A 10,700-nucleotide genomic window follows, 5' to 3' on the forward strand; every position below is an offset into this window, starting at 1 on the left:
ACCGCTGTTAGGAAGGTCAACCGCTATATTTTCCACAGAACCTAAGCATTCAAATAATAGAACAAGAGATTAGACAAAATCCCCAATTTTAGCAAACCTAGGGTTTTGAGAAAATCACAATAATCTCTAATACTTAGTTTCTAACTCTTTTTCTCACAGCCCAAGACTAATCAGTGTTATAACATACTCATCTAACATAATGGGTCATAAACATTTTACCTTAAAGAGATCAAATAGAAAAGCCTAGGAAATGCGTAGTGTTTTCCATTTTCTCCAGTCACCTTCTTGTGCTTGGAAAAGCCCAAAGATGTAAAAAGCTTGCAATTTTTGGAACCATGGGAGGAGATGAGCGAAAGGTTGAAGGATTAAGTCTTTGGGGAAGAAGGGGTTAGAGAGGGGGTGGGCTGCTGCACAAAAAGAAAATGGAAGTTTCGGGAAAGGGGGAGAAAGGTCTCGGGATTTTTTTTTAAAATCGCAGGGGAGTGGCTTGTGTTATTTTAACTTTTGTTATTTAATATTATATTATTATTTAAGTGAAATAGTGCGTTACATTCTTCCCCCCTTAAAAAAATTCGTCCTCGAATTTTGATCAATGACTAATCTTGAGTCTCAAACAAGTGAGGATACTTCTCACGCATAATGGTTTCTGGTTCCCAAGTCATCTCCTCTCTTGCTGGTCCTCTCCAAGCCACTTTCACTGATACAACATCCTTAGAACGTAAATGTTTCACACGTTTGTCCATTATAGTCACTGGTTGTTCTGTATAACTGAGATTCTCATCAAGTTGCACTGACTGAAGTTGAATAATGTGAGAAGGGTCATGAACATATTTTCGAAGCATCGACACATGAAATACTGGGTGAACACTCGATAGATTTGGCGGGAGGGCTAAACGATAAGCCACCTGCCCCACCCTTTCTAGAATCTCAAAAGGACCAATAAACCTGAGGCAAAGCTTACCTTTCCGACCAAAACGTAAGATACCTTTCATGGGAGACACACGCAAAAATACATGTTCTCCTACACTAAACTCTAAAGGTCGACGTCTCTGATCTGAATAGGACTTTTGTCTACTTTGAGCAGTCAGTAAGTGATCTCGAATCATCTTGACCTTCTCAACAACTTCTTGAATTAAATCCGGGCCTACTAACCTATGCTCTCCAACTTCAAACCATCCAATCGGTGATCTACAGCGCCTCCCATACAAGGCCTCAAAAGGTGCCATATGAATACTAGATTGATAACTGTTATTATAAGCAAACTCTGCCAAAGGCAAGTATTGATCCCAACTACCTCCAAAATCAAGCATGCAAGCACGCAACATATCTTCCAGGATTTGTATCGTTCTTTCTGATTGACCATCAGTCTAAGGGTGAAAAGCAGTACTCAAATCTAATCTAGTCCCTAAGGCCAGTTGGAAAGATTTCCAAAATCGAGCTATGAACTGAGGGCCCCGATCTGATATGATGGACAATGGCACTCCATGCAAGGACACTATCCTCTCTAAATAAATCTTGGCATATTGAGTTGCTGAGTAGGTAGTTTTCACAGGCAAAAAGTGCGCTGACTTAGTCAATCGATCTACAACCACCCAAACTGAGTCATAACCCTTTGAGGTTTTAGGTAACCCCGTCACAAAATCCATAGTAATCCTTTCCCACTTCCATTCAGGTATATCAATTCGCTGAAACAAACCTGCGGGCTTTTGATGCTCTGCTTTAACTTGTTGACATACTAGACATCTAGATACAAATTCAGCTATATTCTTTTTCATCCCTTCCCACCTAAAGAACTCTTTCATGTCTTGATACATTTTAGTAGAACCTGGGTGAATAGTATAAGAGGAATAATGAACTTCCTCCATAATCTTTCTCAAGTGAGGGTCTTCACTTTGAGTGACCTTAATGGTATCCACTAAAGTGGAACGAGCATGAACATGGGCTAAAAGTGATTCGGTGCCCGTGACCTCAAACCTTACTCCACTAGCTATAAGATCTTGAAACTCCTTCACTACTGGTCTCCTAACTTCAACAATGTGAGCTAAGCTACCCATAGACTTTCTACTCAAAGCATCAGCAACTACATTAGCTTTACCTGGATGATATAAGATCGTGCAATCATAGTCTTTTAAGAGCTCCATCCACCTCCTTTGCCTCAAATTCAAGTCCTTCTGCTGAAATATGTACTTAAGACTCTTATGATCCGTGTAGATTTCACTAGTCTCACCATATAGGTAATGCCTCCAAATTTTAAGAGCAAAGATTACTGTTGCCATCTCTAGATCATGTGTAGGATAGTTTTGTTCATGCCTCTTGAGTTGTCTAGAAGCATAAGCAATCAACCTTCCATGTTGCATCAAGACACACCCCAGTCCAATCCTCGATGCATCACAATAAACCACATAACCTCCACCACCCGAAGGTAAGGCTAAGACAAGTGCGGATGTCAAGCAATCCTTTAGCTGTCGAAAACATTGCTCACATGCATCATTCCATTGGAATGCCACTTGCTTTTGTGTTAGTCTAGTTAGAGGAGCTGCAAGTCTCAAAAAATCCTTAATGAACCGACGGTAGTATCCAGCAAGTCCAAGGAAACTATGAATTTCTGACACTGATGTAGGCCTAGGCCAACTTTGAATTGCTTCCACTTTCTTCATATCTACGCTTATACCATCCTTAGATACCACATGACCTAAAAAGGCCACACTATCCAACGAGAATTCACATTTAGAGAACTTTGCATACAACTTATGCTCCCTCAAGTGTTGCTCATGTTCCTCTTTACTTTTAGAATACACCAAAATATCATCAATGAAAACTATCACAAAGTGGTCCAAGAATGACTTGAAGACTCAATTCATCAAGTCCATAAAAACTGCAGGAGCATTAGTTAATCCAAAAGACATCACCAAAAACTCATAATGTCCAAATCAAGTGCGGAAAGTTGTCTTAGGAATATCCTCTGCCTTTATCTTCAACTGGTGATATCCAGCTCTCAAGTCAATCTTTGAGAAACATTGAGATCCTTGAAGTTGATCAAACAAATAATCAATACGGGGTAGAGGATATTTATTCTTCACAGTCACCTTGTTTAATTGTCGATAGTCGACACACAAACGAAGTGAACCATCTTTCTTCTTGACAAACAAGACGGGTGCACCCCAAGGGGAGCAACTAGGACGAATGAAACCTTTGTCAAAAAGATCCTTCAATTTCTCCCTTAACTCATTAAGTTCAGCTGGAGCCATCCGATATGGAGGTATAGATATGGGTTGAGTTCCTGGAAGCAAATCAATGCCAAACTCTACTTCCCTATCTAGCGGTATGCCAGGTAACTCCTCAGGAAAAACATCAGGGTACTCATATACCACCGGGACCTGCCCCAACTCTGCTACTGGCACATTGACATCTTTTACCATCGCCAGGTAACCTTGACAACCCTTCCTCAACAACCTGTGAGCTTTTACCGCTGAAATCAAATTACTTGATGACCAATTTTGATCACCCTGAAACACAACGGTCAGTTCCTCCGGCACATCCAACTTCACTACTTTATTATGACAATCTAAAGTAACATGGCAAGCAGCCAACCAATCCATACCTAATATGACATCAAAGTCTACCATATCCAGCTCTATAAGATCTGCCTTAAATGATTTTCCTTCTAACAAAATTTCACAAGATTTGTACACTGAATTTGCTAATAAAGAGTGACCCATGGGGGTAGCCACTATCAGAAATTCACTCAGAGGTGATGGGTCTTCCTAAAGTAGTTGCAAAGAAAGGAGATATAAAGGAGTGTGTAGCTCCAGAATCAAACAAAACACGTGCATCCTGAGAATTTATGGAAAGTATACCTGTCACAACGGCATTGGATGCTTGAGCATCCTAGCGAGTCAAGGTGAACACACAAGCTTGCCCTCCACTCGTCTGCCCCTGTCCTCTGCCTCCTGATCCTCTGCCACCTCGATATGATCCATTTGTTCCACGTGATCCTGAACCACTAGATTGTCCCATCTGGACCATAGGTGTTGCCACTCCACTAAAAAATGGCTGAAAAGGTGACATAGGATAGCTCCTAGCAAAATGTCCAACTTGCCCACATCGATAGCAACCTATTGACCCTTGCCTGCAAGGTCCGGTATGTGCCTTTCCACATGTAGCACAAGTAATAGGGGTCCCAACAGAAGTCGCACGATGATGTGCAACACCCCGACTATGAGCTGTACTAGCTACCTGACTAACTTGAGTGACTTGTGGCAGATGACCTCCCTGTTGACCTTGCCAAGGCTGACTTGTATCAACTCTAAAACCTCCCCCACCATGGCCCTGATGGCCACCACGAGATGTATTTGAGTGAAACCTCTTGCGTGAGTCACGAGGATTTCCACCCCTGTCTCTGTTTCCTCGCTTAATAGTTAAAGCCCTATTCAGAGCCTCATAAGTAATGTCACCATGTCCTGCAATTGCCCTGAACAAATAACTCTTCAAACCTTCCAAGAACCTATGAACTCGTAACTTCTCAGTAGCCACCAAGTGTGGTGCATATCTAGAAAGTCGCATGAATTGGATATTATACTCCATCACTGACATCTGCTCGGTTTGCACAAGAGTCTCAAACTCACGTGCTCTACTGTCTCTAACACTTTGAGGCAAAAAGTGAGCTAAGAACAACTCAATAAACTCATCCCATGCTAAAAGAGGTGATCCTACTGGTCTTGCAAGGAGCATAGTCTCATACCATCCCCTTGCTACATCACGCAAACGAAAAGCTGCAAACTGTACCATCCGAGTAGGGGAACAACCTAATCCTTGACATATCCATGACACCTCATCTACAAATGTCTGAGGATCCTCATGAATGTCTGAGCCGCTGAAATTCGGTGGATTAAGCTTTGTAAATGCACTCAAGGGAACCTCCGCAATAGTGGGCTGAACCAAGGGCTGTTCATGCTGCACACCCTCTTGACCAATCTCAGAAATCGGTTGTTGTTGCCCTACCTATTGTTGTCTGCGTTCCCCAACCACATCAACTAGTCGTCCTAATATCTCTTGCATATTTTGCATATTAGCCGTCAACTGAGCTAGTGTTGGGTTCCCACGTGTAGCCCAAGGAACCTCAACCTCTGGCATTCCACCACCCCTACCAAGTCTTCCCCGTCCACGACCACGACCACGTCCACGGCCTCTTGGGGCTACACCTTGGGGTTGAGCAGAAGCCTCGTCAGAAATTGACTCATTAACGCGTCTATTCCTGGGTGGCATCTTGACCAAAGACAATAGTAAAGGTCAAAGATTTAATTACGAGGAAGAACTAGAGAAGCACTCGGAATCACATACACTAAGACAATAAATCCAGTTTAACATGGATTGTCATAGCCTCTTGCATGTAATTTGGGCCCGAGTACACAAGTTACAAACAAGATTCCATAACAAACCAAACAATGCAGCTATCTGACCTATCAACCTGGGCTCTAATACCAACTTTGTCACGACCCACTGTTGGGACATGACCGGCGCACAGACTATGACTTCCTTAGTCTGGCCAGCCTATCCTATACAACATAACCTGTAAAAGCACACCATATATATATATATATATATATATATATATATATATATATATATATATATATATATATAGACAAATCCATATGCTAGTATCTCATCTCATCCATTTAATAACAAAGTGAATTATAATTACTAATCACCAAGTGTCTCAAAACATCATAAGTTCATTCTCATCATAGCTACAAGAGAGAATCATTTACATCCCAAAATACAAGAATTCTCTCTAAATCTCTTACTACCCTGGCCCCTATAGCTGCGTTATACTGGAGTTATAACCAAAATATCCATCAGACACAATGCGGACCTACCAAAAAAAAGATAATCAAGTTCCTGGGTGTGTCAGCAAATCCCAGGAAATCGGTTACTCCACTACTGGGTATCTGAGAAAAGAAGTAACAAAAAGGGGTAAGTCACAAGGACTTAGTGAGAGCATAATATACTAAGCAGACATGAGAGAGCACCACTTAACATGAATCCTTCCATTTCAAAAGATATGAAAATGACATTTCAATAAATAATGAATGAAAGATACACTTGCTTTTAGAAATCCATGTACGCAAATAATATACATTTCAGAATTTCTCATAATCTGGTATTCAAAATAATTACTTTAAAAAAATCAAGCATTTATTCAATTATGTGCACATAGACCACATTATCTCTTCGTTGTGGTGAACGGTAATTATATAACTACGGCATTTAGCTCGTAGGCTGCATTATCTCTTCGTTGCAGCGAACGGAACACATAAATATACTATGAGAATTCAACTCATAGGCTACATTATCTCTTCGTTGTAGCAAACGGAAATATCATTATACTATGAGAATTCAACTCATAGGCTACATTATCTCTTCGTTGTAGCAAACAGAAATATCATTATACTATGAGAATTCAACTCATAGGCTACATTATCTCTTCGTTGTAGCAAACGACATATCATTCATGATCTCAACATAAATAAAATTAAACAAACAGTTCAACATTCATCCTTATATATATTATCAAGATCTCACAATAAATTTCAATGCTTACCAAAAATATATATGTTCGAAAGTATACTTGCTTCTTCATAAATGATCTTTAAGAAAATCGCTAAGTATATTAGCTACTCACCTAAATAACGCAATCACTGACTTCTACTGTTGTTAGGAAGGTCAACCGCTATATTTTCCACAGAACCTAAGCATTCAAATAATAGAACAAGGGATTAGACAAAATCCTCAATTTTAGCAAACCTAGGGTTTTGAGAAAATTACAATAATCTCTAATACTTAGTTTCTAACTCTTTTTCTCACAGCCCATGACTAATCAGTGCTATAACATACTCATCTAACATAATGGGTCATAAACATTTACCTTAAAGAGATCAAATAGAAAAACCTAGGAAATGCGTAGTGTTTTCCGTTTTCTCCAGTCACCTTCTCGTGCTTGGAAAAGCCCAAAGATTTAAAAAGCTTGCAATTTTTGGAACCATGGGAGGATATGAGCGAAAGGTTGAAGGATTAAGTCTTTGGGGAAGAAGGGATAGGGTTAGAGAGGGGCTGGGCTGCTGCACAAAAAGAAAATGGAAGTTTCGGGAAAGGGGGAGAAAGGTCTCGGGATTTTATTTTTTTTTAAACTGCAGGGGAGTGGCTTGTGTTATTTTAACTTTTGTTATTTAATATTATATTATTATTTAAGTGAAACGGTGCGTTACAATATATATATAAAATATGCTGAACCATGTTACTTTTCAGGTTGTGAAGCAAGTGATTGTATGCAATGCTTTTCACCTTTGGAATAATGTTTCCTTTTTAGGGTCATTGCATGGTGATTATATCCACATTTTGTGGATGTGACATGTTTCAACTTTCAAGTACATATAATTTTGTAGTCCTAAGAATTTTAATATTTATTGTGTTGTCATGTTCAGGGACAATTAATCAACATGAGAGGAGAGAAGCCTCTAAAGATACAAAAGGTGATCTAAAAGCCTTACCCAAAAAGAGGCAAGTATACTTAATGCAAATTGCTTATAGTCACTGATCTTTTTGTTTTGATATATACACACACACACACACACACTGCACATTATATCACATTATTACCTCCTTGCAATCTTTAATCCGTTCAATCTTTTTCTTTGGTGTAACTTCAAGAAAATCAACCTCCGCACTAACTGCATCATTACTAAGTTGACTCAAACTTACACATGGTGAATTCATATCCTGAAGCATCCTACAACATAAGGCTAATTAATACAAATCACATCACAATCAATACAAAATTGCATTTTAATATTCAACAATAGAGTTATATTTGTTAGCCATTTTTTTCAAAATAAAAAAATAACAGAGTGTATTTCTAACGCAAATGGGAATACAATATTCAAATACCTTGGAAACACTTCACTTTGGCTAGATGAACTATTACAACAACATTTTCAACTACTCCAAATGCAAGAAATGCATTAAGTTCATCCACAAATGGACCAAACAAAGTACACTCTCTGTTAAACCTGTTTTTAAAAAAACATGATAAACAACAAATACTTATTACTTAATAGAAAGAGTAAAATACAAACAATATAATACCACTTACCCATCATCCTTTATTTCGATGACATTCATCTTTGTTCTCATTGCGTTTCTTTCATTTTCTCTTTCAGTCCCAACACTTGTCAAAATACCCATGACATCTATGCAAATGAAACATTTAATTTATTTTTTTAAAATTGACAACAACTGAAAATAACAATCTAAATGTTTGCATTCAATGAAAACCTTACCAACTAAATAATCAGTGTCATAACCACCACAAACAATGTCTCTTATAGGTATAAAATCATACACAGAGTCTGGAACACTTGCATTGTCCACCAATGCAACCTTAGTGGAGTACTGAAACATAATTTTGTACTTGTGGAGGATGATTCTATATATACCTCCATTGTCAACAACACCAAAAAATTGAATAGAGTATACTTTCCCTTCTTGTAAGGTTTTGTCAAACTTATAAATGAGAGTCTGCTTCACAAAACCATGGACTTTATCTCCTTACATTCAAAACAGTGATTAAAAATTTGACAATATTATAAAATATCACAAACGAAATAAATTATAAATTTTTTAAATGAACTAACCTTTGAGTCCACCAGCACCGTCTCCATGGATAATGGTATTTTGCTGCTAAATGTTTGTTTGGTAGTTGAAACATTAGATATCATCCACAAATGAACAACCCTAACCATGATTCTCCAACTCTCTTTCTTAGCATTGATCTCAGTCATTGAGTTGAATTTGTTAGTCATTTTCTAAAATAAAAAACAACTAAGTAAAAAACTAAATCATAGTATATTTATAATGCAAATCGATTTTCAGCAAATGCAACATAAATCATACCGACATCTATTTTACATTTTACATTATTTATACACGAACATAGAAGAGAAGAATAGGCTTAGACTTCGGTGAGAAGACAAACGAATTTGAATTTCAAATTCAAATTTGAAGATGTGTAGATTTGAAGTATTCAACATTTCCTTCTTCGATGAAACATATAAAGGTTGCAAAAAAAGATTAAGCTATACTGACCTACATCATACCTGAAACACTTTGACTCTCCTACATTTCCAAAACTTTTGGGCTGTCCTCCCAAAAATTTCCATTTGTTGTGTGGTGTTACTCTGCTACACACAGAGTATCATCTGCATGCAAGTTGTTTATGTGTTGTGGTCGTTGTTTATGTTCTGTGGACATGCTTAGCTCATTTTTTGTGCATTTTGTGCAATGGTGCAACCGGAAAGCTTACCCTGGTTGTTTTAGCTTGAAACCATGTTCCTTAAATGGTGCAACCGGAAAGGCTTACTTTGTTCATTTGTAACTGTGTAGTTAATTCCAGAAGAAGCAAAATAGTTGCATTGCTTTTTTCTCCAAATACCCCACATGCTGACACGAGTCTTGTTTTTTCCAAAAGGAGCAATTATTGGATCCTCAAATGTTACTATTATAGATGATAAACTAAAAAGGATAAACCATAAACAAGTAATAATAAGTAACTCATCCATAATGATAAAATATAAAATTAGGTATGAGTGCTTACTTTAGAATTTTCTATATTAGTAATTTACTACTTAGTATACAATTAGTATTTTGTTATGTTGGTTTACTATATGCACGTTGGATTGGCTTTTAGTCAAGTTCAAAACTCTAAACTTGTTACTTAATTCAATTTTAATTGGGTACACTAAAATAAAACTAATCTAACCCACAAAAATCTAATTGGGTTGGGTTGAATTGGACAAGTTCATGGAATGCATGCAATCCACTCACACACCCCTAGTAGTGGATGTAGCCCAAGTTAGGGTGAACCAATATAATTCCTTAGTATGTTGTTTCCTTCTTTATTGCTTCTTGTTTATCTTCATTTCTATATCCTTAAAGTTTGTTTTTGAAAAATGTTGTTGTGAAAATTATAACTCTAATTTTTAATCAAATTTTTTTCATAAAACAATTTTATTATTCAAAAGCAACACCTACTCTAAGCAACAAACATCAAAACAAGAATTAGTCATTTAATAGAATAAGAGATTTTAAGAGCATGTTCTAAAGTAGTAAAATAGAAGTTTACTTGGAAGATCTTATCTTAAAATATTCTTTTATCCTAGTACTTGTGAAGAAAAGGTTCATTGATCTAAGTCTTTTGATTTCCAAGCAAGAAGCTTGAGAAGAAAAATTACAAGCATAGTGTAATCGTGCGAAAAATAGTCTGATCAACTTTGGTATCACTATTCAACCCCTCTTTTAGTGACCAATTGATTCACTTCACCAAGTCGGGTTGAGAATTAGAATTTTAGGTTTGACTTGTTAAAAAAATGAATGACTCAAGCTTGACTCATTTATTTAAATGAGCCTAATTAAAAACTTATGTTTGACTTGTTTAAAAAAAATTAAAGCTTGAACTTGTCTTCTTTAGCTCATTTATAACTTAATTACTTTTTAATATGTAAAAAAAATATTAAATATTTTTTAACTTTATGAATTTAGTATTTAATAAAATATTTTAATACTAAATAATAACCTATAGATAGAAATATGGTTAAACATGTGATATGGTATTCTGGATTCTATATGTGTATACAAGCTATTAA

At 37.0% G+C, this 10,700-nt stretch overlaps 1 protein-coding gene across 1 annotated transcript; it reads right to left on the minus strand.

The window, feature by feature from the left end:
- Window positions 1–596: 596 nt before the first annotated feature.
- On the minus strand, window positions 597–8,840 carry LOC100811087 (transposon Ty3-G Gag-Pol polyprotein). The gene is given in 10 exon segments (XM_006605100.2): window positions 597–3,759; window positions 3,761–3,888; window positions 4,024–5,001; window positions 5,119–5,265; window positions 5,880–5,951; window positions 7,660–7,802; window positions 7,948–8,069; window positions 8,153–8,249; window positions 8,340–8,577; window positions 8,694–8,840. Coding segments are annotated over 10 exon segments (5,235 nt in total).
- Between the last annotated feature and the right edge of the window lie 1,860 nt (window positions 8,841–10,700).

The sequence above is a fragment of the Glycine max genome, chromosome 19, assembly GCF_000004515.6.
Source record: "Glycine max cultivar Williams 82 chromosome 19, Glycine_max_v4.0, whole genome shotgun sequence".
NCBI lineage: Eukaryota > Viridiplantae > Streptophyta > Magnoliopsida > Fabales > Fabaceae > Glycine > Glycine max.